The sequence below is a fragment of the Phyllostomus discolor genome, chromosome 4, assembly GCF_004126475.2.
Source record: "Phyllostomus discolor isolate MPI-MPIP mPhyDis1 chromosome 4, mPhyDis1.pri.v3, whole genome shotgun sequence".
Classification (NCBI taxonomy): domain Eukaryota; kingdom Metazoa; phylum Chordata; class Mammalia; order Chiroptera; family Phyllostomidae; genus Phyllostomus; species Phyllostomus discolor.
In genome coordinates, this window is record NC_040906.2 from 164,925,395 (window position 1) to 164,952,993 (window position 27,599).

Genomic DNA, 27,599 nt, shown 5'->3' on the forward strand with positions numbered 1-27,599 from the left:
GTAGTGAGTTTTAAAGGCAAAACAAAGTATAGAATTGTTTATGTATCAGGGCTGGGTCTTTCCCTATCATTACAGCAAATCCGAAGCCACCTAACTTATTAGGGGACAAAATGTCCCCAGGGGAAAGTAAGCAAAAATCTTAGAACAAGGTGGTTCATGACCACTCCACTGCCATACCTACTTTGAATTCTTATTATTTATTATTACTAGTTTCTCCACAACACCTTAACGACCTGACCAAACACATTTCGTCAGGTGCGAGCTTTCCAGAGGCAGCCAGGACCATGCTGCCTTCCTCCCTGCACCTGCCCGCAACTGCCGGGACAGCACAGCCTTCTGCTCCCTGAGCTCCCCCTCTCCGCCCTCAGCATGACATAAGCTACTGTGATGGCTCGAAGCCAGCAGGTGCAAGGGAACTCCCCCGTTGCTCGTTGCTCGAGCTCAGGTACTCTAGAGCCGTGTTATTTAGGTCACGCTGCTTCTTTCAGCCTGTTTCCTGGCCTGCAGGATGGTGGTACCACAGCTAGCGCACAGGGTTGCTAGAAGGATTGCATGAGAAGGTATGTAAAGCACCTGACACGTGAAAAGTATGCATAAATATTTATCTGGAGCTAACTGTAACGCTTACTGAGGATGGGTTGGGACAATATCAAATCAGAGTTTAAGACTAGAATAAAAGACTAAACCAAGCTATTGTCTAGGCAGAGCTTTGCAATGGCGTGCCAAGAATCACTTACTGGTTCGGCTGAGTGGCCCTGTAGTTTATTGTCTGACCTGGAACAATTGTGAAAATTAAAGGGGTCACCATCAGTAATTATCCCAAGGCCACAGGTGCAAACAGAACCAAGCTTACTCTAGAACAGGCATGTTGAGACCTGGACTCCCATCAGCCCCCGGGGTAAGGCAAGGCAAAGGCAAGGCAAAGCCTGGTTGGCAGGTAGTTTCCTCTTGACCCAGAGCACCCTCAATAATACTACCGTTTTCTATGTGTGTCAGAGCATGAAAGAGGTTGGAAAACACTGGCCTGGGTAACTAAAAAAAGAAAAGCAAAAAAAAAAACCAACCAACCAACAATACAGTCTGAAGCACTGAGACTATCCCAAGCTTAGAGGAGGCCCAGTTAATTACAATCACAGACCTGCTCATGTACTTCCTGCTAAAATTTCGCCTTATAAACTGCAATTAGGACATTCTCGTAATCGTTTAGGTTTTTAAAGACGGAACAATAATAATCACAACCACCACATCTATATTTCTTTACAGCAGTTGCTCTGTAAAGTGAAACTTTTGGTCTGCAATAACAGAATTTTTATATTTTTCTCTAAGGGATCTGTGTATTTTTTTCAGGCCATTACAGGAGAGAGAGAGCCGGAGCAGGCATGAGAGCCTGGAGCACTACAATAAGGTTTTAACTGTGCACATTCTCAGAAAGACATCAGAAACTACTTAAAAGGTTTTCACATGAGATTACCACGATCATCTTTCAGGTGGGGGGAGGGCGAATGAAGAGAGCTGTGCCTGTTACACTCTCCGAGGAGAGCTCCGACGGTTCCCCTCTAAGTGGTCTCACTGGAGTACAAACTGGAAAATCTTACAGAACACTTAAACTTATATTTTAAAGCTCTTGGAAAGCCTGAATTTTGTGAAAAGGGAAAGAAGAGACAAAGGACAGTTTAAGGTTCCTTTTTCTGCCACAGAACACCCTGTGGGCCCTGTTCCTGGCTGCCGTGTGGATCCTGAAAATAAGGCAGCCCGGAGCACAGCGCTGTGTGGTCGCCTCTGCTGCCCCGCGTGGCCCTGAGAACAGTAGTGCCCTCCTCTATCCTAACTCTTCTTCACTACCGCTAAGTGCTTAGTTCGTACACAGAATTTGAGAGACCAAAGTCCTAAATTTAACTCCCCAAAAGTTCCCCAATTAATTCCTAGAATAAAAAAAAGATAATTATCAAGCTAGTTGTCTCACAACTATGGGTCAGTGGTGGCAGGCTCGACACACTGACCCACAACTTCTCACTGTAAAGGGTTTTCTACTGCCTTTTCCCCGGGTCTAAAGCATTTTGTCTAGTTAATTGAATAGAGTTTACTTTCATTTTTTGTGTCACTTACTCCATTTTATCACTAATTCAGATTTTAAGCCAATGATCTATAATTACCAACAGTGTACACCATAAAATTATGAGCCTCTGCCTGCTTCATCAGTCCTGTAATGAAGGCCAGCCCCAATCTACGCCAGTCTCCAGGGTCCACCACACACTGGGTGTGCTCGGCTGGGGTGTCGGAGCGCCTCACGGTTCTGGTAAAGGTGGCCCTGTTCATAGTCAGGCTGACTAAGGAGTCTCAGGAACTCCCAGAACACCATCGATAGCTAGAGTTTCCGATGCACGTGGGATAAGCAGTGTAAGGACAGGTCAACACAATCCCAGAAAAAGCATAAGGGTACTACTAGTCTCTGTAGTCTCACTCAAGTAAGGATACAATTTCCTTCAAGTTTCTGAAATTCAAAAATTGCCCACAGACTTCTACAGGTCTGAAGGCCCCGGTCTGGGAAGCACTGGCATATTCCAATCCTAACAACACAGAAACACTCAGCTGCGCATTGTCTTAAAGTTTTCACCTTCCTGTATGAGACTACACGTGTTACCACTGGTGAAGAGAGAAGGCCATTGGGTACAGGCAAGAAAAAAGCAGATGTATCAGACGACAATGAGAAAGGCTAATGTTTAATAGGGGTTTGTTATGTACTACACATTGTGCCAAGTTCTTCACATGGATTTCCTTCATTTAATCCTTACAACGTGAAGTGAGGTGGATATCCTATCAGCCCCATTTTACAGGGAAAGACATTGGGGTTTAGTGACTTTGACCTGCAAGGGATTACACAACTACCAAATGAGGCCAGAATTTGAACCCCTGAGTGACTCCAGAGCCCATGCTGGTTGGTAGTGCATGCTTGTGGCCCCCAACCTGAAAGACACTGGCGAGAAGGAAACCAATTTCCAGAAGTGTGAGGCACCTGCTTGCTCTCACCAACCAAGACTCTAGTCCCTACCTTTAATGTCTTAGAGCCCACGGTGACGCCTGTCTGCAGCATGCCGTCTGCGATGCCCAGTCGGTCCATGTTCAGGAGAAAAGGAGTCACTAAAGTCACATATGTGGCTCCGGACCATTTCTTGAGTAAATTCAGGGCCCATGTTTCAGTGGCTCCACCAACATTATCAAGGATAAAATCAAACCTGGAGAGAAAGAATCAAATCAAAATATCCTTGCTGATCTCCACCCAGGGCTCCAACCCCACCCCCACCCCTTCACTCCCATCACCAGTCAGCCACAGCCACAGGGTCTCTTTCAGTGACAGCTCACCAACTAAGCTCTGCTGGGCCATCCAGCAGGGGGCACACCTGCTCATGGGGGCTCTGGCTTTTCTCCAAGATAAGTCAAATGTGACTGACTTTTTGGTCATAAAATTGCATTTTCCAGGGGACATATCAGGTAATGTCTGGAGACATGTTTAGTTGTCACGACTGTAGAAGGCAATGAGAAGAGGCCACTAGCATCCTGAGGCCAGGGATGACGACAAACATCCACCCTACAGTGCACAGAACCGCATCTCACAACAAAAACAACCCAGCCCCAAAAGTCAGCATTTTAGAAACTAAGGTTGCCAAGGTTGAGAAGCCCTGACTCAAGCTTTATGGGAAACTGCAAAGCTATCCATTCAATACAAGTCAGAATAGTCTTCAGTGCACACAAATACTGGACTGACAAGTATATAAGGTTTTCACCCCCAAGAATTATTTTCTTTTAATCTCTCTAACAGTTCAGAACTGCTTATAGAAGCATCCTCTTCATCGAGAAACTTCTAGTTTTTTGTTTGTTTGTTTGTTTGTTTCATGCATGGCATCAAGACAACGTATAAAGAGAAATCAGTAGCCTGCTCTCAGTCTTCAGTTCTGCTCTAACTGCCAAGAAAACCCAGTCATAACAGAATCCACAGGAAGTGACAGGTATTCAACTCCTTAAATCTAATCTAAAACTCCTATAATCACTACATTCTCCCTAAAGGAGAAAAAATTCAATGAAGCTTTTAAAATGCTTTTTAAAACAGAAGCAACGATCTATTTAGAAAATACATGCTTATAAATTAAACAAATTGATAGGTAAATTCCTTTTTGGTAAATCTATTTTCTCTTCTAAGTTCATCTGGATTAAGTCAACCATCAAAGCTCCTGAAACCAGCTCTGACCACCTTTGTGGCTACTGAGTCTTTCATGAGACTAAACGGAAGAAGGGCAAATAACAATGGAAGGATATGCGTGCAGGAGAACGGCCTTACTAGAAGACTATTCTTTCCATTAGAAAAAATAAAAAATTCATTTTATGAGTTTAAGTTTCTAAAGTTTCTGCTTTTAATTTTCTACCCCGTTCTCAGATTTTAAGGGCAACCTGGTACAACAGAACAGGCACCGTCTGGAAGAGAGGTCCAGAGACCAGGCTGTGGACACAGCTCTCCAAGCTGTGTGGACACCCCACCAAGGGTTCAATGGCATGACCTTGAGCACGCAAAACCTACAAACCCTCTACCGCTGACTTTCTCAGCTGTAATGTGACATAGTAGGACTTAAGAATTTCAGAGCCCTTTCCTGCTATAAGATTCTAAGATTCAAATCCAAAAAACTGTGATTTAGGAGGAACAGATTTATTCTAGGTGGATTCAGAGGCCAAACTCTAGGTAGAAGTTACAAAGATCGATTTTAACTGAAGCCATCAAAAAAAAAAAAAAAAGTAATGGCCTGCATCTGTGAGCTAGTGAGGTCCCCCTACTGGAACAGAGCACGCCGAAGGAGTGAGGCCACTCGCCAGGGGAGCGGAGGAGTGAACTGCAGCGCAGGCGTGGGAGGCTAGTCTGAGTGCTGCAGCCGTTGTCAGGTTCTCTGTTCCCTGGTGACCTACTCCAGACATGGGTAAAACTTAGGGTAGACAGAGGGGCGTGGGTTGGCCTTGACCTCAACCTCTTACTGCTATTCCTACAGGCAGCAGAAGGTATGAGATCAACCAAAACTACCACTATCTAGAAGTCATGAAAATATACTCCTACACAAAGTGGGTAAGAACAACTGATTTCTGAAATGTAATCAAAAAGAGAAAAGCCTTTGAAAAAGCAGTAACAGTTTTCCAAATACTCCCAGATCAGCAATTTTCAGCCAGTATGCCACGGCAGGCACACTGGTGTGCTGCGAGAATTTTAAAACACGCAATACCTGACTATTGAGTCAGGGGCACTGACTCTTTTCCCTTAGATTGTCAAATGAAAAAATGACAACAGCCAACACAACAATAGGCATCTGCTGTGAATGAATCAAAATTACACCTATTTTTTGTCAGATCAGCAAAAAACATAATACATTTTTGGTGTACTGCAAAATTTTAGTATTTAGTTTATGTGGGCCATGAGATGAAAAAGGGTCAAAATCACTGTCCTAGATTATGCTCTCAGCTTCAGCTTTGTCCTGGCCCGATGAAGACCAGATCAGTAAGCACCACCCTCTCTTTCAGCCATAGTCAGGTCGACGGGGGCCTGAGAGAACCCCTAAATTTGCTCCTGTTGGTACATTAGGCAAAACCACAGCTTGGTGCTGAAATGCACCAGAACCTTCCCAGCACTCCCACTACCAATACTCAAGTTGCCTTTGTTTCTGTGAAGCCCTCACTAAGCCAAAACACTAAGAGTGTTTACTGCTAATTGTAAATTTTCATGTGCTGCTCTAAGTTCTTCCTGTGGTGACAGACGCCACCAAAAGGAAAACACTTCCAATTTTGCCTTCAGACCTGTTACAAACCAACAATAGAAGTTAACTTAAAAACTGGCAAAAGACCACATAAGCAAAATATCTCCGTCAGCACCTATCTCATTGTGTTACTGCGCAGTACTGACATCTGGAATTAAAACCAACCTAAACAACTTCAAATGAAATGGCGTGTTTCTCTAGATCCCCGCATGACCACAGCAGAGCAGCGCCAAACCACCCCAGGCTTGCATTAGCAATGTCCCACCCCCACCTTCCCCGTGTGACACTGTTCTGATACATACGGTTTCAAAGATTTTAACTGCTCTTCCACATTTCCCGATTTGTAATCAATTACGTCATCCGCCCCAAGCTTCTTTACAAGTTCACTGGCATCCTGAGAGCAAACTGCTGTCACATGAGCATCCCATGCTTTCATCACCTGTCAAAAACGGTGAGGAGGGGAAAGTAGAAAATGGACTGAATTTTTTTAAATAGCTGGTACCACATGTACACATATCAGCCTGATCTCTAGAGAACTCTGCGTGCTTTGTCTTAACAAGAACTACAGGAAGCCATCTGTCAGAGATTAGTAAAAATGACTCGACTTTGGCTCACTTAAAAATTCCAAGAAATAGATCTCACTTTCCCTGGACGAGACAGCCAGTTGTGTTGTCACGAAGTTATAACCACTCCCACTAGAGAAGCGCTCGATGCCTCGCCAGCATTAGAAAAGACAGGAGCTGGGAGCCTCAATGTTAGTGCTTTTAATGATGCCAAAGGTAAGTGCCCCCTACCCAATCACATGTCCTTAGAAAACAACAATTTCAAACATATTCAGAACATAAAAATGCAACATTTTTTCATTTGTATCTCCAATAAGTTAGTATAGTCTTCAGTCAGACAGTTACGCCAAAGCAATCAGCTCTCAGTAATAGGTAATAAATGAAAAGGTGCTTTTAAAAGGAAATGAAGAAAATGTAGCCATTTATTTTCAAAAATGGATTACCTTTGAAGTAAAAAAAACCCAACTATGTAGTTCCCAAAATATAAAATGAGAATATCTTATATTTTTTAAAAAAGAAGGAGTAATTAGATTCAAATTTAAGAAAAAGTAAATTATTCGGGATTAAGGATCCAGAAAGCATCCTGCTCCAAAATTGCCATAATTCTTTTCTATGACAATTTCACAGAATTAAAATGGGCCATTATCAGCCTAATTTGAGAACAGTTACTTGAAGTTCACCAAGAAATGCTTGTGCTGATAGTTACAGGTCATAGAGACCAGCTGTTTCCTCCACCCTGCCCAGAGTGTCGATTTCCTGAGCTTCCTTAATGCAAGATGCAAAGGTTCACGGGAACAGAATAGACCTGTGTTTTGTAATAACCACTAACAGGACTTTCATAAGTCCTTTTTTTAAGCCCTGCTATCTAGGTAGGCATCCTTAAACACTATTATTCAGTTTCACCTATTCCTGAATGTCATTCAGTTGTATTCTTTTGAATCTGACTTCTCTCACTAATATTCTGCTTATGAGATTCATCTACTTCATTGTGAGGGACTGTACTTTGTTTTCATGACTGTGCAACATTCCAATGTAAACTGTATCACAATTTACTTATCTATTTTACTGTTGGTGGACACTGAGTTGTTTCCAGTTAGGGATAATATATGTATTAACTCTGATAACATCTTTTGGTGAGTACGCATGTATATTCATATCTACAGCGTGTATCTCTAAGAGTGGAATTGTGGGTTGCCATAGGGCAATTATTTTTCCTTTTCATTGAATTTACTGGGGTGACACTGGTTAACAAAATCATACAGGTGTCAGGCGCACAGTTCCATAACACATCCTCTGTACACTGTACTGTGTGTTCACCACCCCCAGTCAAGTCTCCTTCCATCACCATTTATCCTCCCTCCTCCCCTTTCCCCACTCCCCTCCCCCTGGCAATCACTGCACTGTAGTCCATGTCTATGAGCTTTTTCTCTTTTTTTTCTTTTCTGCTCAATCCCTCCAGGACCCCCAACCCAAATCCCTTCTCTCTCCCACCACCGGCAGCTGTCAGCTTGCTCTCTGTGAGTTTGTCTTTATATTGTTTATTAGTTCATTGTAAAAAATGGTCAAAGGGCTTGACTGGACACTTTTCCAAAGAGGACATGCAGATGACCAACAGACACATGAAAAGATGCTCGGCATCACTAATCATCAGAGGAATGCAAATTAAAACCACAGTGAGATATCATCTCATGCCTGTCAGAATGGCCATCATCAATAAATCCACAAATGGCCAGTGTGGCCAGGATGTAGAGTAAAGGGAACCCTTGTGTAATGTTGGTGGAAAGCAGTATGGAGCTACCTCAAAAAATTAAATATGTACCTGCCTTTGGACCCAGCAATTCCATTTCTGGGAATTTATCCAAAGAAACCCAAAACACTAATTCAAAAGAATATATTCACCCCTATGTTCACTGCAGCATTATTTACAATCACCAAGATTTGGAAACAGCGCAAGTATCCATCAGTGGATGGGCAGATGAAAAATCTGTGGTACCTTGGACAATGGAATGCTCCTCTGCAGTGAAAAAGAAGGAACTCTTACCCTTTGCGATACCATGGACGGACCTGGAGAGCAATATGCCTAATGATATAAGCCAGTCAGAGAAAGACAAATACCATATGATTTCACTCATATGTGATATCTAATGAACAAAATGAACTAACAAGTCATAAGGCAACTTATATTCAGATTCAGGCAATGAATATAATGATTTTCCTATGTGGCTGTACGAATTTAAACTCTATCCAACAGGGTTTTTGACATTTCTCTTTTCCTCCCACTCTACCCCCCTTTTTCTTTCTTCCATTTACTTCTTCATTAACCCACATTTACTAACAACCTCTGGACTAGGCACTGGGTATCTGTCTTCGCCTGTTTAGGCTTCTATAAAAACATTCCACAGACTGGGTGGCTTATAAACAACAGAAGTATATTTCTCGTAATTCTGGAGGCTTAACATCTGAGATCAAGGCATCAGCAAGGGTGCTTTCTGCAGAGAGTCTTCTTCCTGCTTCACGGGCAGCACCTGCTCTATGTCCTCACCTGGTGAAGGGGCTAGGGGGCTCTGCTGGGCCCCTTTTACATATAAGGGTGTTCATCTCATTCATGAAGGCTCTGCCTGCATGACCTAATCACCTCCCAAAGGTCCTGCTTCCTAAAGCCATCACATTGGGCATTAAAGCTTCAACATATGAATTTTGGAGGGACACAAATATTCAGACCATAGCAGTTTCTAATGGTGAATTAAAAAGAAGTCAAAGTATGCATCTCCTAGGAGTGCTCCCCACTTCCCCAATTCAGGGAGCAGATGGACTGGAAACTCCAGCACTATCTGGGTCCTCAAGAGGTCTGAAGCAGGGTATGGGGAGGAGCATAGGACTCCAATTCTCCCTCCTGGAAAGCAATGTGGCGGAGCCTCTGAGTGTGCGCAGTAGCCCATATTGGGGAAGGGGCCTCTTACCTCATACTAAGTAAGGGAGACTCCATCAAGCCCCTGTCCCCAGGAGCCAGCCAGTGAACAGCTGCCCACCACAGTAAGGGCCATTAGGTGCCGTCCTATTCCTGGGGGCTCAGGGCACTGTTTGATTTTGCTGTTTTGAGGTATAATTCACACAATACAAAATTCATCATTTTAACAATTTTAAAGTGTATAATTCAGTGGCTTTTTGCACACTGACAATGCTGTGGCAACCAGCAACACTGTCTATTTCCAGAACATCTTCTTCACCCCCAAAATAAACCCATGCCTATCAAGTAGTCACTCCCCATTCCCTCCTCCCCCAGCCCCTGGCAACCACTGATCTGCTTCCTGTCTCAATAGATTTGCCTCTTCTGGATATGATATAAATAGAATCATACAAAATGTGACCTTTTGTGTCTCGATTCTTTCACTTGGCAAAATGTTTTGAAGGTTTATCCATGTTGTATCACGCATCAGAACTTCATCCCTTTTTATGGCTGAATAATATGCTACGGTGCACACACATTTTGTGCATCCATTCATCAGATGATAGACACTAGAGGCGCTTCCACTTTTGGCTATTATGAATGTTGATGCTGCTATGAACACCTGTGTGCAAGTTTTTGTTTGAATATGTATTTTCATTTCTTTTAGGTATATACTTAGGAATGGAATTTCCAGGTCATATGTTAATTTTATGTTTAACATTTTTAAAAAACTGCGAAACTGTTTTCCATAGCAGCTGCACCATTTGACATTACCACTAGCAATACACAAATTTCAATTTCTCTACATCCTTGTCAACCTTATTTTCTGTTTTTCTTTTTTTTTTAAAGATTTTATTTATTTATTTTTAGAGAGGGAAGGGAGGGAGAAAGAGAGAGAGAGAGAAACATTAATGTGTGGTTGCTGGGGGTCATGGCCTGCAACCCAGGCATGTACCCTGACTGGGAATCGAATCTGCGACACTTCGGTTCACAGCCCGTGCTCAATCCACTGAGCTACACCAGCCAGGGCTATTTTCTGTTTTTCTTAAAAGCCACTCTAGTATGTGTGAAGTGATACCTCACTGCAGCTCTCATCTGCACTTCCCTAATGACCAGTGACTTTGAACACCTTTCCATGGGCTTACTGGCCATTTGCATTCCTTTAAGGAAATGTCTATTCCAGTCCTTTCTAATTATTTAATTGGGCTGTCTTTTTGTTGTTGAGTTGTAAGAGGTCTGCACATATTCTCGATACTATACCCTATTTAGAGAAACAATTTCAAATATTTGCTTCTGTTTTGTGTATTGTCTTTTTACTTTCTTGATAATGTCCCTTGATGTACAAAAATTAATTCTAATGAAGTTCAATTATCTATTTTTTTCTTTCACTGCTTGTGCTTTTGGTATCATATTTAAGATTCTGTTGCCAAATCCATGATGATTTATTCCTATGTCTTCTTTTAAGAGTTTTATGGTTTGGGCTCTTACAATAGATCTTTGACCCAGTTTGTTAGTTTTCAAATATGATGTGAGAAAGGGGTTCATTCTTTTGCATGTGGTTATCCCAGTGCCATTCATTGAAAAGACTACTGTTTCCCCCTTTTAATGGCCTTGCCACCTCAATAAAAAATCAATTAACCACACAGGTATTGATTTATTTCTGGATGTTCAATTCTATTCTACTGATCTGTATGTCTATCCTTATGCCAGTACTACATTGTTTTGATTAGAGTACTTTTGTAGCCAGTTTTAAAATCAAGATGTGTCTTCCATTTTGTCCTTTTTCAAGATTGGCAATTTTGGGGTCCCTTGCAATTTCATATACATTTCAGGATCAGTTTATCCATTTATGCAAAATAAACAGCCGCCATTTTGATAGGATTATATTGAATTTGTAGATCACTTTAGGAGAATACTGTCAACATTACAGTATTTGGCTGTGACCCTCTATATACATTTTAGAATCAACTTACCAATTTCTACCAAATGCAAACTCCCACCCATCTGCACTACCCATGATCTTCCTCCCCAAAGCCTTTCACATAGAAGATCCCCATGTGGATTTCCTATACAGGATGTCCACAAAGAAACGCGTATGTTAACCACTGGAAAGATGAACGCTTCCTTCTCATTAGAAAATTTGCTTCTTAGAAGAGGAAGCTGAAATTACAGTGAACTTACTAAACTTACCTTTCCCTCAGCTTTAAAAAAAATTTATGTTAATTTACAAATTTATTAATATAATAATCTTTCTATTAACAAGATCAAAAACTGCCTTATTTTTTTAAAGAAACTGAAGATGGCACAGATAAATAGAGAGATAGTCCATCTCATGGATTAGAATTAACATTGTTAAAGCTCCATATTCTCTAAAGCAATCTACCATTCCATGCAACCCTTATCAAAATCCCAGTGGCATTTTCCACAGAAATAGAACAAAAAATCCTACCATTTGTGTGGAACCACAACAGACCCCTAAAAGCCAAAGCAATCCTGAGGAAAAGAACAAACCTGGAGGTATCAGACCCCCCAGTTGCAAACTATACAACAAAGCTATAGTAATTAAAAACAAACAAAACAGTAAGGTACCAGCAGAAAAACAAACACACAGACCAATGGAACAGAACTGAGAGCCCAAAAATCAACCCACACATGTGTGGACAACTAATGTACGACAAAGGAGCCAAAAATATGCTTGTACAATGGAGAAAGAAAAGCCTCTTCAATAAATGGTGCTGAGAAAACTGGACAGCCCCATGCAAAATAATATAATTAGACCACTATCTTACACCGTACACAAAAATTAGCTCAAAGGTGGAGTAAAGACTTAAATATAAAGTCCTGAAACCATAAAATACGTAGAAGAAAACATAGGTGTTAAGCTTCTGGACACTGATCTTAGTGATATTTTTGTGGATTTGACTCTAATGACAAGGGAAACAAAAACAAATATAAACAAATGGGACTACATCAAATAACAAAGCTTCTGCACAGCAATGAAAACTATCAATAAAACAAAAAAAAGCGAGTAACTGAATGGGAGAAATATTTGCAAATTTTATTTCTGGTAAGTTAATAACCACCCTGGCCAGTGGCTCAGTTGGTTGGAGCATCATCCCATACACCTAAAAAGGCTGTGGGTTCAATTTCCCGTCAGGGCACATCCTGTGTTGTGGCGTCAGTTCCTGGTCAGGGGGCATACAGGAGGGAACCAATCAATGCTTCTCTCTCCCGTCACTGTTTCTCTGTCTCTCTCTCTCCCCCCGTCTCCCTCTGCTCCCCAAATCAATAAACATATCTTCAGGTGAGGATTAAAAATAAAGTTAATATCCAAACTATATAAAGAACTCACACAACTCAGTAACAAAAATAACAAAAACAAACAACAGAATAAAAATATACATTGAATTTGCATATATGTACCATGCAATACTACTCAGCCATAAAAAATGACAAAATACTGCCACTTGTAACAACATGAATGGATCTTGAAGGTATTTTGCTAAGTGAAACAAGTCAGACAAAAAAGGACAAAAACTGTATTGTTTCACTCACATGTGCAATATCAAACAAAAAAGAACCAAACCAGAGCAAACTCACAGACGGGGACAACAGAACAGTGATGCCCAGAAGGGAAGGGGCAGGAGGGTGAGATGGGTCAACAGGGCCAGATACATGGTGATGGATGGAAACTAGACTTTCGGTGGTGAGCACACTACAGTGCACATAGGCACTAAATTATAATGTTGCACACCTGAAACTTAGTGTGTTATTAACCAATGTTATCTCAAAAAAAATTAGCAGGGTTAAATAGCTAATGTTCATAAAGTGTTAGCATATAACATGCGGCTCAAAATAAGTCTTAAGCTATCATCATCACCACCACCACCACCAGTCTTATTATTTTTACATTTATGTAATTACTTCTGCTACAACAAGAAGCCCTGGAACTGCATGGGTAAATCACTTTTCAAAATTAAAGGAAAGAAACTGTTTACCTGTATGGCAAAAGTACCAACGCCACCTGAAGCACCCAAGATCAAAACACTGCAATGCAAAAGAAACAATTAATGAAAATATTAAGCCAGTATAGCTTAAGCCAACATAAACAAGATGTTTTCAACATGCAACTGGCTCAAAGATAAACAATCCCAAAAGCAAATAAAATCATTCAGCTTCCCAAGATTCTATTACACAATGATTTTTATTTTAAATTCACCAATAAGCTGTAAGTGCTTAAAGTTAAGACATTCTATGAACTCTACTAAGAATACCAAATGCCAAAAATACCAACACTGTATTTTTTAAAGAAGCTCAGACGGTTCTTGGTAACACCTGCCTCACATTTTTCTCTGTAATAGTGCACTCTGGGATCCTTTTTAACACGTTAAAGTAGATTTAGTTGCTCTCTAAGAAAAATCACATTCCTGACCACATTCCTGCCAAAGAGCAATAAACATCTTTTGTTAATACTTGTCCCGTCAAGCTCATCGACTTTCATAATTGGAAATCAATCTCAGCCTCAACGTTGGTGCCTCTTAAACCAGATGACTCTGTTTTATCTGCTCGAACATCCTTGCTGCACTCCAGGTTTTTACCGTGTTTCACTGCTGCAGCCCTCCCACAACTCTAGCCCAAGGGTGCACATCAGGAAGTGTATGGAGGCGTGAGGGTGAGAGGCATGAGGGGTGAACTCTGTGACACCGTGAACAGACTGAAATAACACACAAAATCTGGTGTGATTATGCATGTGTGCACTGGCCAGGAGAGGGGCCCAGGCCTATTACCAATTTCCCAAAGGCACGTGTGACCCAAAACAGAATCTCAAGAGTCACTGCTCAACGTGCTCTCACTAAATTTTATTCTTGACTTATGCCAGAGCTCCAGTGAGTTGCCTGCCTTAGGGTGCCCAGTCTCAGGTCCCCAGACCACTGCTTGTACAGAACTGCATTTGGTGTTATGCTACCAGTATAGGCTGAGGGACATTATGGTGACCGTTTGCTACTGGATACTTTAGCTAAGAAAGATTGTTGAGAGAATTCTCTTTATTATGAGCACATACAGAAAAACATTTTTTTCTGAGACAAATAGCAGCATGGCTACACCTATTTGTCACTACAGATTGTATAACTGCTAGTTGTGGGTTACTCTTTTGACTTGGCTGCTATAAAGTACAGAGAACTTTGTCACCTGTCTCTAGCAAGTACACCAGAGCTTGGAAAGGTATTCTGCCTACAGTCTTAACCGCAGTTTCATTTCATTTTTTTCTCTCTTACCCCAATCATGAAAGGCTGATTGTCACTCTTTAGATCTTAAAAATTGCTAGTGAAGTTTCTGAACCAATTGTTCCCTCTGAAATTAACATCATTAAACATAATTTTAAAAGTCTCCTTGCAAAGCTTTCCTTCTAGAAGAGTTACGTTTAATTTCACAAAATTATACAGTGTAAACAGAAGAAACTTTAAAGATCAACTCCTCCAAAATCCTTCAGTTCACACACTTAATTGCTTAGTACTTCCTAAGTGAAGGGAAAAAGCATTAAAACTGCCTCATATACACCCAAAGATGAATTCTTCCGTATTTACTGTCTTACTGTAGCCCATTCTTATAGAAGGGTAACCAGTCAAACTCTCATTTAAGTTCTTCACAATCTAATCTTCATCTCAACTCTAACCCCTCTCACTATTTCCTGAACAGACCCTCAGGCCCTTCTCATCCCCATGTCCCACGCATGCTGGCCCACTCCTCAGCTCTTATGCCTTCACACTGAGGTCTCCCTTCCCCTGAAGGCTCAAGTCCCAGTCTTCTTGCACAATAAATGCCCTTGCAACAGCCCTGCACCTGACATCCATGCCCCTGCATTTGGGATTTGTCACATTGTTCATTTTCACTCCTTCTCGTCTCCTAAGCTATTCTGCAAGGCTTTGAGGGCACAGACTCGTATAATGCCCATCACTGGGCATACCACCCTGGGTATGGATGTGGCAGGTATCTGGTCAAAGTTTCTTGACTGTAACCATCAGCCAAATCAGCACTATATCCTACAGGAAAGGCCACAATTACTATTAGCACAAATGAGGAAATCACCTGACTTTTTGAAAGACTGCATTCATTCAAGTTTTTTTCAAGGAAAGCAAAGGGCTTTAAATTGACTTTTAATTCTCCATCTGAGAATGCTGGATTTAAGAGGATGACAAACGTAATGGTTGCTTAAGGATCCAATTGCCAGACATGTCTTCGACCTCATTACTGTCATTTCATCGCTTCCCTATAACTCTTGATCCAAAGCAGCCTCATTCCTCTAAAAAGGCAAAAATGTTTCTCAGCCGTGCGTGGCAGAAGAGGGAGTGCTACAACAGCAGCTTCAGTTCCCAGTGTTGCCGCTTGATGGAGCCCTACTACAAAACAGGCAAGGAGCAAGCTCGCTGAAGTTGCCACACACCATTACTCAAAGCTCCTAAAAAAAAAAAAACCCTGGGGACACACCATTCTCTGGCCCTGCAAATTCCATGTTTTGTGCAGGTTCAGCCAGGGCCTGTACTTTGCTTCCAACAAAGAAAGTCCCACAAAGGGACAGCAGGCAAAATAAATTTCCAAGCCGGCACTAAGTCAGTTGGTTCTCTCGGGTTTGAAGTCCTGTGGCTGAACTAACTATTCTTGTTTTGTACTCTTCAAAGCACTTTCACTACAAAGGGAAAACACTGCTGTGCTCACCCCCAGCGGCCCTTCACTTATGTGCTGTACAGCAGGAATACTTTCTACCCAGTTGCTCTAACGGTAACAACATACTCAAACCTCATTAAGTAGAAGTCTATTAGTTTAAAGAAAGCTGTGCTCTATTGCTTATTGGTTTACATAAAGCAAATGCACAGGAAATAATTTATTTGCAAAAAGCACTATAATTCAAAATTACCAGGATTTTTTATCACATTTCTGTCTTACTTCGTAAGTGCACAAATCGAGCTTCTTTTGAAGTCAGTGGGAATTATGACACTGTGGTTATATAGAGTATGGGTGAAAAGTATGAATAAATTATTATACTGTTTATGTACTCTTAAACCTTAAAATTTAATTTTATGTCATTCCTGCCCATGAATTATATGAATTCTCCCTAAAATATGTTAAGGTATTAAAGCAATGTTGGCTTTTTTTCTGACTGAATCACTTTTTATTTAGCACTTAGGCATCCACATCCTCTACCATCACATTTTTCAGTATTATGATCTTATGAGGCAAGGGTCTTAATGCCCTAATTGCCTTACAAATAAAAAATATCTAAAATATATTACAAAATAGCAAGAGATCCAGAAGCAGGGAATCATCTTTCTAATTTCTATATTCTGGCTTAGCCTCAGAAGTCTCAATGCCAGTGCTAGGCACCTAGAAACCTGCGTTCTAGCCCCAACTCTCCCACTGGGCTCCAGGGTATCCAAGACTCAGACTCATCACCTATGAAATAATGACCAGGAACATACGCTCTAGGAGTCTGTGAAAAAGGAACTGGCATTTTCATTCTCATTTAGGCGTATGTTTAGTTTCTCCACCTTTCCAACTTAGAAGTAAAATGACCTGCATAATTCCCCTCGGACCACACACGTACGGGGGGGGGGGGGAAACAGCCACATCATAAGAGTCGAGTGTTCTTTGTTAAGTCCTAATGGCTCAGAAAGGAAGATGAGTTAAATAGGGCTAGCTCTTCCATCAGTAGAAACAATTGGTCTTTAAAAAATGAGGATGATGTTGAAAATGTATAATCTGTTTTCAGTTTCCAACACTACTTCTGAATGGGGGGGGGGTGCGGAAAATGAGTGAACAGTCCACCCCTGAGGTGAGTGGCAAACTCCATCTGCATCAGTGGAGCGCAGCTACAAACAAATCGGCCAAACACGACCACAAACAGCCAGACTTGTGTGTCCTTCTTTTACGCCTCAGGAATTCATGTCGACATTCCCCAATTTATAGAACAGTTCATGTGTGGATTGGTTGTTCAGAACTTAAAACACATTTTCCCATGAAAACAAAGCTATTTATACATCTTGGCAAAGAGCCCAGGGTAGCTGTTTGAAAAGGTTCAGTTAACCTGTACTGGACCAGGACCCTCAGGCACAGTGTAACAATGGCGCTGTGGGAAATGCACGCAGAACTTCATCCCAGGGTACTGGGAACACATCCCCCCAGATGAGACAGGCAGTGGGAACCGGTCCTTCAGTCTGGTGCAGGGCGGGCAGAAGGCAGAGAGAGAGAAGGAAGGATCATTTAGGATGGCAGCAACAGGGTGGATGAGAGACGGAAGGAGTGTGGTCACAGAAGGATTAACCACAGAGCTGATGGGGTTCAGGACATGGGACCTCAAAATACGATACCCTGGCACACTGAGTATTTTCAGCTGAAGGAAACTTTTCCCCAGATATACATGCTAATAAACTTCTATTTGGTTTTCTCCTGTTCATCTTTTATTTCAGGGCTCTCAGCAGAAAACTCAGAAGGGCAGAGTGAAAATTATTTTTCCTCCTCCACCAACCACAATCTGTCGAGCATTGTCTCTTCCCACTCCTAGACTCCACTATACCCCCCCTTCTCAGTGACACTAGATTGACTAGCTGAAGGGAAGCTGATTTCAGAGTGCATTTGCTTTGCGTCGGTGGGAATCGCTGATGTGTCCACTGTGCTTTCTGAGTAGAATTGTTACAGGCTGCCCCGGTACAAGGATGCGGTAAAGGTTCAGAACAGGCTTCCTTAAGGTGTGTCCCTTTGGCCTGTAGATTAGTTTGAGCTGAAAGCAACCAAGACACTGTGGGCTTAAGGGAATTGTTTATCTCCCCCTTAAAGAACTTAAATTAGGGATCTTGCCCAAAATGGTATCACCAGAAATAACTTTGTATGACCTATCTGTGAGGCAGGGTAAACTTCTAACTACTAAACATCTGAATGACCTCCCTCCCTTCTGAGCCCCCAGGCACCTCGCCTCATCCCTAGCTCAGACTGCCACCTACATCTCCTTTTAACTTCTTCTCCCTGACCCTCTTGTGCACATGGGGTCTCTGACCCTCTCGTGCATGTGGTGTTCCCATACATGCACATATAATTAAATTTGCTTATTTTCTCTTGTTAATCTGTCTTATGTCGATTTGATTACTACATCAGCCAGAAGAACACAGAATGGTAAAGTTTCTGCCTCCCCCACAATGGCTTCTAGGAATATTCCTGCTTTCCACTAATATGTCACACAAATATACTGCTGGGGCTCCCCTTTTCCTACTATTCTTTGAAGCTCTTGGCCTGGGCCCCTATAACAAAGGACAACACAATAAAGCATCATGAAGTGTTACTGGGATAAGGTTGAGTATCACTGAATCTAGCACTGGATTATGAGAGTGATGGAGAAGAAACACAGTTAAAGTCTGAGATGTACAAAACCACAAGCTACACTGGAGAAAATTCTCCCAGTTAAAAGGCATATAAAAACCTACAATACACCACTGATCAAGTTAATTCACACACCAGGACTCACAAAATGGTGCCGCCCCAGTGGCCCAGCCCACGTCAAAACTCTAAACCTAAGTCAGCCTGCATTTACAGGAAACGCCTCACTGTCCAGCCACAATTCTCCAACTCAGCTTTCACTAGCTTACCTTACCCTAGAAAACAGGACCCCTTAGCCTCATAAGAAAATCACTGACCTCCTAGCCAATCATGCCCTGTTTCCATGTTGCCTTTTCTAACATTCTATAAAACCTGCTCTTGTCCAAAAGCCCTTGGGAAGAGTGCTCCAATGCTTGTGAGTTGCTGCACTCCCCAATTCACAGACTGTTTTCCCTTCAGCAAAGAACATCACACTGGTTACTAAATTATGTGACTTTTGTCATCTGACACCACTGTAGGGAAGACATCAACAACAAAGGAGTTAATGAGGGTTGTCGATTAAAATGCAAAGGTATTTAGGCTTATTCGCTGCAGGAGAAAACTTCAAATGCCTTGCAATCTGTATAGTAAGGAAACCTTGAAGATATGTTTCCAAATTTGACAACGATCCTAAACTATACATGACATGAACAATAAGGAGTTGCACAGCGGAATGAGAAGGAGCGGGCTGGGGGAACAATTACCAGATTTCGGCTTAAGGTAAATCATAGTTAGCTGACATGAGGAATCTACGTAGCAGTCAGGGTGGAAAGTCAGTCTTGTTTTGCACAAGTAGTTTCAGATGCAAAGGGGATATGAGTAGAGAGGTTGGGGGTCAGAAACATAAACACACATCTGCCAGTTACTAAAATATACAGAAACTGGGAGAAGATGAGATGACCTGGGCTAACACAGAGGAGTGATGGAGTAGGGCACTGGGAAGAGTAACTTTAAAGGGGGTCACTTTAGAAATAATGAGAATTGGTAAAAAGGCAAGAGGAAAGCTAAAGGAGTCTGGTGTCCCTGAAACCATGGGAAAGTGAGTGTTAAAGGCGTGGTCACCAGTGCCAGATACTTCAGAGAGTTCAAATTTAAAGAACTGAAAAATCATTGGGAGGGCAACTTAGTCAGCCATGACCCCGTGACAACAGCTGCAGCTGAGTGGTAAGGCTGGGAGCTAATTTCAGTGCACTGAAGAGTAAAGGACTTCTAAGCTTCACAAGACAGTTACCCTGTCACCTAGAAAACTAACCCGTAAAACACAAATTGCCAGGAAAGGGCGTTCCACTCATTTCTTTAACCGAGTCTTCTAGGAGCTCCTAGGAAAACAGGCCCAGATGAGGTAACATTCGTTTGCATCACACTAGCCAAGCCAAAGCCTCCATCCTCTTCCCAACCCCCAGTTCTTCAAGTAAGTAAAATGCAGTGGTTTCTTTCTCCTCCACATTACCCCTCTAATCAAACAACCTGGTCAAGTGCAAATGAAAACCCAAAGTCTACAGGGGTAGCGGGGTGGAGGAGACACAGGTGGGTGGTTGGGTGACGAACAGGCAGGCAAAGGCATCTGAAAAAAGGAAGCTATTATAATTGCCGAAATAAGCAAATTGGGGAAAGATGGAGTAATGCCAATGTTTTTAAGTTTAAGCTTTTCTAATTGTATAAACAGAATTAATCAGTTATCTAATTTACTGTTATTTGACAAAAGTTTACTGTCATAAAGCCTGATCTCAAAAAAGGAAACAATGAAAAGCATTCCTAAATTGACTGCACTGAGTTTCAAGTACACACAATTTAAAAGTAAAATTTATTTTATGCTTCAATTTCTAACATTTTCTAATACGTCTGTCTAACAGAGTCAAGTACAACTTCCCCAGCGAGAGATGAATTTCAGGCAAAGCATGAAATATTCAAGGTGGACCATGACACAGCTAATAAATATAACCATCAAATCAACTGCTTTAAAAAATGTATCTGGTGTAACCACTTTTAAATAAACTTCTATTCACTTTGAGACCCCCAAGTTATCTATGTGTTCCTGCTGAATAAATCATGCAGAAACTATGGATGGACAGGTAAGAAGGAAACGATTTGATCTGACATTTCCTAGTGATACCAAAGTGTGGGCGAAATGACATTTTATATAACATCAATATTAAATTATTCCCTTGGCTCACTGATGCTCAGTTTGTTGCAAAAATTAATTATGTGACAAAAAGGAAAAGGTAAAACACCATCGAACTCTTAGAAGCTTTGTCTTAATTTCAAAACACGTTTTGTTATTAAAAAATCCTATAAAATCTTCTAAAGTGCTGATGGGTGTTTTTATCACTGCTCGTTTTTTTTTTAATTAACTGGTTAGAAAAACAGAACTTAAGTCCTTATTAACAAACACTGACCTGCTTTGTAGACTAAAGAGTGCCTTAATGCCAATCACTAATAGAAAGAGAATAATTATTGATTAGAGAAGCCAAAATATGCTCCACCAATCACATTAAATAGTCAAACTGAAAAAAGCCACTTTGGACACTGGAAACTCTGAGTTTATGTATAATAAAATCCCACTATACTAGTAATTTGCTCACATAAAAGTATTTTGCACAGTATTTTAAGCTACTTGCCTCTCTCCTATGATTCTCACAAGTAAGCAGTTGGAAGGGTAGACCATCATTACCACCTACATGTAGTAGTTCCAGTAAACTGAAATTTCTTAGAGCACCAAGGGCCAAGGTCTGCCTCAGTGCCAGTGGGAACAAAGGCGTCCTAAGGCCACCATGCGCGCAGGACTGTGGCAGGCATCTGTGATGTGAGCTAGTGAGGCTCTTCACAACAAAGTCGCTGCAGTTTGGTTAGCATGTGGCCACATCAATGAACGGACCAAATCAACATAATATATAATCGCCTTACAAGATATGAGATTTTCCATTTCTCAAAGCTCTTCTGACAACCAACACTATCCTACACTCAGTACCTTGGAGGAAACTACAAAGAGACTATAAATAGTGTGCATGTGATCACCTGATCAGTTAGTAGCAGAGTGGAAACTAGAACACAAGTTCCCCAGTTCCAAACCATTATTGCTTAAATAAAAGATAACACAGTGCCTAAAAATCACCCAATAAACCAACAATAAAATGGGGCACACATCTATGTATCTGAGAAGAAACAACTAGATAGACTTGCTTCTAAATTGTTTTCTTCAGGGTACAAAAAAAAGAGAGAGAGAGCAAGCGAGTGAGCGAGAATGGCTGAAGTGCCCTGAACTGGCAGAAGGAATGGCAGACCTCTAACTACACACAGTCATGCAGGCACAGAAAGTCTAATGTTTCTATGGAAAAACAAAACAATGAAGCATCAATGCTAATGCAGAGCCTACAAGAATAATAAAGTTCTAAAAGTCTTGAATAAGGTTTTTGAGTCATTAGAAAAATCTATGTGGTCAAACTAATTTAATTTAAACAAAGTGTTTGACCAAAGTGGCAACTTCAAGAAAGATAAGCCTCAAAGCTTAAAAAATAAACAGTGTTGACCTTTAGAATAAATATTTGCTTTGAAATCTACGATAAAGGGTAGCACCTCATTAGATGAATAGCCTTCACACTGCTTTCAGAAACACAGCTATTAAGCTTTCATTAAATGCACTGCTCTATAACTCAACACATTAAATGTAAGGTACGATATTTCATAACAACAGGAGTATAAAATGACACAGACTTTAGTTATTTTACCTGCATAATCCTTAGCAATAAAAAACCAAGTTATTGTAATTTATTAAAATTTGACCTATAGCTCTCTCCCTCATCACGATCATTAAACTGTTCTTAGCACCTGGTTTTCTCACCAAAAAAAAATCATCAGTTTTCCCTATGACACCAACTTTCTAAAATACAAGGAATATAATCTCACAGCTAGTAATAGGAGCCACCATTTATTGAGTACCTCCCATGTGCCACAACCCATGCCACTAGTTTTGCTTGTACTATCTCATTGAAAACAAAACTCACAGAAGAGAAGCAACTGAATGGGCTAGCCACCTAGAAAGCAGCAGAATCTGAATATGAACTCGAGTCCATCAAGACATTTCTTCTCACTGTGTTGTTGCTAACTCAAAAAAGCATATATTCAAGGCCTTGAAGCACCAGAACTAACCTAAAGAACAACAAGCATGGAGCCGAAGAGACCTCAAGATCATTCAGCAGTGATCTGCAGTCCCTTTATACTTGGTTTTCAGAGAAATCTGTAACTACGAGAGCAACGCCTAGTAGAGGTAGGGAAAAAACGACCGCACCTTGACATCATTCAGACTTGACATCATTCATTAGAAACTATGTAGTGGGATTCTTAAAGATTAAAGAGATTCTTAATCTTTTTAGGAATCTGATAAAAGCTAGGAGCTTCCTTCCAGAGAGCCACATAAAATTTTGCATCATTTTGGAAGGTTCAGACTCCTCAAGTCCATCTACACATTTCAATTTTTAAATCTGCATTTGATTGGACTAAGAATCCATAGAATGAGGTTAAGAAAGTGCAAAATGATACAAATGAGTTCTTTGGAAATTGTTTTAAATGTCAGCACAACTCTGATCATGTAAATGATCCTAGTTTTACCGCTTCTGGTAATCTATGGCAAAGACCTTACAGAAGAAAGAGAGAGAAGGTGTAGATACCACCATTGATACTCACCGTTTTCCTGCACAGTTTTTGTCATTCAGGCCGCCAACCTTATTTATGGCAGACCAGGCTGTGAGGGCCACATATGGCAAAGAGGCAGCTTGAGTATGAGTGAGTGATCTGGGCTTGTGAGAGACCTAGATTTGAAGACAACAGTCAAAAATAAGCAATGACTTACAAAACCTATGAACACAATTAAGTACATTTACCTTCATAGGAGTCCAGCCATTTTCATAGATAAGTCTATAACATTCTGCCAGTTCAGTATTTATTACATGCCCTACTTTAAGATTATCCCTTAGGGATATTCTACAAGTGACTCAACCTGCTCTCCCGGGGTCAGAGGTCCAGTAATGTTTTATTAGGCTACATGAATCAGACATAGCTACTTAATTCACAAAGACCACACTCAATAATCTCATTAGTTCTGACTATACCCAGAAACAAATCCAAATACTCCTTGAGCACTCACAAACACATTCTAGTTTCATTTTTAGGTCAGCTGTTTCCTTTACTCCCACATACTGGAAGGTGATCTTTCCAGACTCTCTAATCTCAGTAAAACCCCTTCTTCCCTCCCCATCCTCCTTTCGGTGGACAAATTCCTCAATGTTAACTTCTTTCCCTCCATTCAAATTGTCAGACCTCTTGACTGTATTTAATTAGACTCCTGTTTCTAAAGTGATTTGAAACAGCTGATACTTCCACACTTCTGGTTATAATTAATCGGTACGTTCCATTTGGAGTATTTGGTTTCCACTGTTTACACTGGGCAAAACCAAGAAACAAGCAGGTTTCTAGATCTCACTCCAAATCCCTGCTCCACAAAACAAGGATACCACTTTGGCAGGCGGTGTTATTAAATGACATCAAATTATTTTTTTAAGCTTTCAAAAATTTCTACTCTTTATCTTAGCTTAAACATGAGCCTGATCTGAGAAAAAAATCACAATTATTTCAGAGATATTTGTCATCTTTGTTTATACTTTCTAATGGCATTTCAACACAGAATTGGTGAGTTACCTCATTCCCACTGACAACAACAAACTCTGAGAGAGTGCCCTGTTTCCAAGGAGGAACTGCAGCCCAAACCTGAAACACACACACACACAACTTCATTAGAAACAGATCTTTTTTAACCAAAGCTAAGCATGAGAGAATTCCCAATACATTCCCCACCCTGTGAAAAAAGAACAAGTCAGCAATACATCAACCAAAAGTTACTGTCACATGATATAAATGTACTACTTAGTATGATTCTGGATTTATGAAGTCGAGCCACACTGGAAGCAGATGCCAGGAGATCCTGCTGACAACATACTTAGAATAGCAGTGGGAGCACAGTGTCTGGGGTTTGAATCCTGGCTCTACCACTTAGTAGCTCTGGGACGTCTGTATAGTTTGCCTTCCTCATCTGGAAACTGGGCCTAACTGTACTTACTTCATAGAGATTAAGAGTTATTTCATGAAAATCAACCATCACAGTGTTAGCTATTATTATGAACTCATTTTATTTTCCTGGTGAAAAAAATCCAAGTGACAAGTGACATGTGATTATTCCAAACCAGCTATTTTAAAACCATCTAGCCCATAAGGTAGAAATGGTCAGTTAAAGACTCTTTCAAGAAAGATATTCCCAATCTTTCACACACACTTTAAAGTCTTGCAATTCTTAAGCACTAGATTTAGAACACTTGTGTATAGTCAAGCTATTCTGACAGAACCAAGAACAGAACCAAGAAAATGAGAGTTCCAGCCAAAGTGCAGTACTATATTTGTTAGAAAGAGGTCAATGACAAGGAATATACTTCTAAAAGCAGCAGCAATATGAAATTTGCGTATTTAGAAAAGGAATACTGGCATTTCACAACTCACCTCATCTCCGGGCTTGAAGTACGTCACGTCAAGTCCACATTCCATCACCACACCGGAGACATCCCGACCCAGAGTCAGGGGAAATTCGTCTCCTCTGGTTTTAATATGCAAAGGGTCACGTTTCATATTTAAAGCTGTAGCTCCATAACCACCTATAAAATACAGTTTCATCTGTTTCCTCCAAAAGAATGGAATGATTTAACAACTATTACAGGGCCCTGACCCGTGCAGCTCAGTTGGTTGGGCATCATCCTGCAAAGCAAAGGTGTGCTGGTTCGGTTCCCCATTAGGGCATGTGCCTGAGTTGGGGGTCAGTCCTCAGTTGTGATGCATATGAGGCAACTGATGGATGTTTCTCTCCTCTTTCTCCCTCTCCCTTTTTCTAAAAATAAAATAAATTTTAAAAATTATTTTAAGATTTTATTTACTTATTTCAGAGAGAGGGGAAGGGAGGAAGAGAAGTAAAGAAACATCAATGTGTGAAACATCGATCAGTTGCCTCCTGCACATGCACCCAGCAGGGACCAGGCCCACGCGCAACCCAAGCATGAGCCCTAAGTGGGAATCGAACCCATGACCCTTTGTCTTGTGGAGCAGGGCCCAACCAACTAAGCCATGCTTGCCAGGGCATAAATAAGATTTTTTTTAAATAAATAAATGAATAAAATAAAAACTACTACAGGATTATGGGCCAGGTACAATTCTAGATCCTCAAGATATAAATTATAAAGTAATCAACCTTATAACATTTTTTGTACCATCACACAGGAAAGCATAAAAACAATGAATGCTGTTCCTTTCAAAGAAAATTACTTGGAAATTATAATCACTTACTAAACTGAAGCTACCATTGCTCAAAATGTTTAAATTCCAATTTTGAAACTGTCCTCAGAACATTCAGTATTTTTATAGTTTTACTTTGTTTTTTGAAGATAGTTTAAGTTATTCATTCATAAACTTTTCAAATAACAATGTCATTTGGTGCCCAGTCTGGTGGAGAAGGTAAGTGTTAAAGGTGTTTGAAGTTAATAAACCAGTAAATGAGGCAGAGTTATATTTGACACTGACACAGCCTATAAGTAACAGTCCCCAGCTCCCAAAAAAGGTTTCTAGGATGTCTTTGAATTAAGTGCATAGATTGATTCTGCTCTGATAAAGAATCACTTGACCGCACCTGTTCTGATATGTTAACTCAGGTTAATTGCTTTATTATACATATCCTTCTATTTTAAGAATATTTACATAAATATCAGCTAAGTAGAGCTGAAAACATTCTTCTGATCATATTTTTGGTTCAAATAAATTGGCTACTCTATGTGCAACAACCCAAAATAGTTTATTACACAACTTCAAATTATAAAACGGCTTTTCCAAGACACAAAATTATCTGTAATTGTCTCTTCTGTTTGACATCTTTCTGAGAACATTTCTGCTACGTGAACTTCTCCAAGATTAGCACCCTGCTTACCTTTCTAGTGTCCTGTACCACAATTTATGTTCCCAAACCACTAAACCAGTCTGTAGTCCCATTTCCCCCACCCACTCTCAGGGGCATTAGATCCTAAGAATGAGGAGAAACCAGCAAAGGAGCCTGAGAAGGCTTAGCCTGTGAAGAGGCAGGTGCCCAGCAAGTCAAATGAAGAGGGTTAAAGGAGTCAAATGCTGCCGAGGAGCAAGACACTTTTTCAAATAAAGTCAAAAGCTGCCAATGAGCCATTAAAAAACAAAAACAAACAAACAAAAAAACACCACCATCAAAAACCCAAAACAAAAGACTGGGTCCAACAACAGAGATCTTTGGTGACCTTGATAGCAGTTGCTGTGGCATGGAATGACAGAAAATGGGAAGTGAGCGATTGGAGACAGTGAGAACATTCAACTCTTTCAAATAGTCTTGCTATAAAGGAGAGCAGAGAAGCAGAGGGGGCAACTGAAATGGAGAGAGGATTTTTGAGTGTTTTTCCCCCACTTTAAGACGGAAGAAATCACAGCTGGTCTGTATGCCAATGGAAATGACCCACAGAGAGGAAAAGACTGAAGACGCAGGAGAGAACCGCTAAACAATGCTCCCCGGTAGCTGAGAGCAGACGGAGTCTGGAGCTTAAGTGGAAAGACGGCTGCAGGCGGAACAGGGACAGTCCACATGGCAGGAGAGAATACAGAAGACACACTGAGATGCTGACAAGTGGGTACTCACAGAAGTTTTTTTTTTCTTAGAAGTTGTTTTTCTAATTTAAAAAATCAAGACACAGAGGAGAAAGTGTTTGGAAGTTGGGATAGTCCCCCAAAATCTAAGCTGATTGTCATCATGCCAGTATTACACATTTGCCACCTAACTGGTTAGGGATACACTCTATC

At 40.9% G+C, this 27,599-nt stretch overlaps 1 protein-coding gene across 2 annotated transcripts in view; it reads right to left on the reverse strand.

Annotated features, from left to right (window-relative positions):
- Positions 1 to 27,599, reverse strand: part of RTN4IP1 (reticulon 4 interacting protein 1) — a 43,172-nt gene that overhangs the window by 10,542 nt on the left and 5,031 nt on the right. For both annotated transcript variants that reach the window (XM_028509254.2, XM_028509253.2), the window contains exons 2-7: positions 25,242 to 25,393; positions 24,390 to 24,458; positions 23,379 to 23,503; positions 13,295 to 13,343; positions 6,089 to 6,225; positions 3,050 to 3,233 (exon numbers count right to left, since the gene is read on the reverse strand). In XM_028509254.2, the coding sequence (XP_028365055.1) occupies positions 3,050 to 3,233; positions 6,089 to 6,225; positions 13,295 to 13,343; positions 23,379 to 23,503; positions 24,390 to 24,458; positions 25,242 to 25,393 (716 nt within the window). The remainder of the gene's footprint in view (positions 1 to 3,049; positions 3,234 to 6,088; positions 6,226 to 13,294; positions 13,344 to 23,378; positions 23,504 to 24,389; positions 24,459 to 25,241; positions 25,394 to 27,599) is intronic.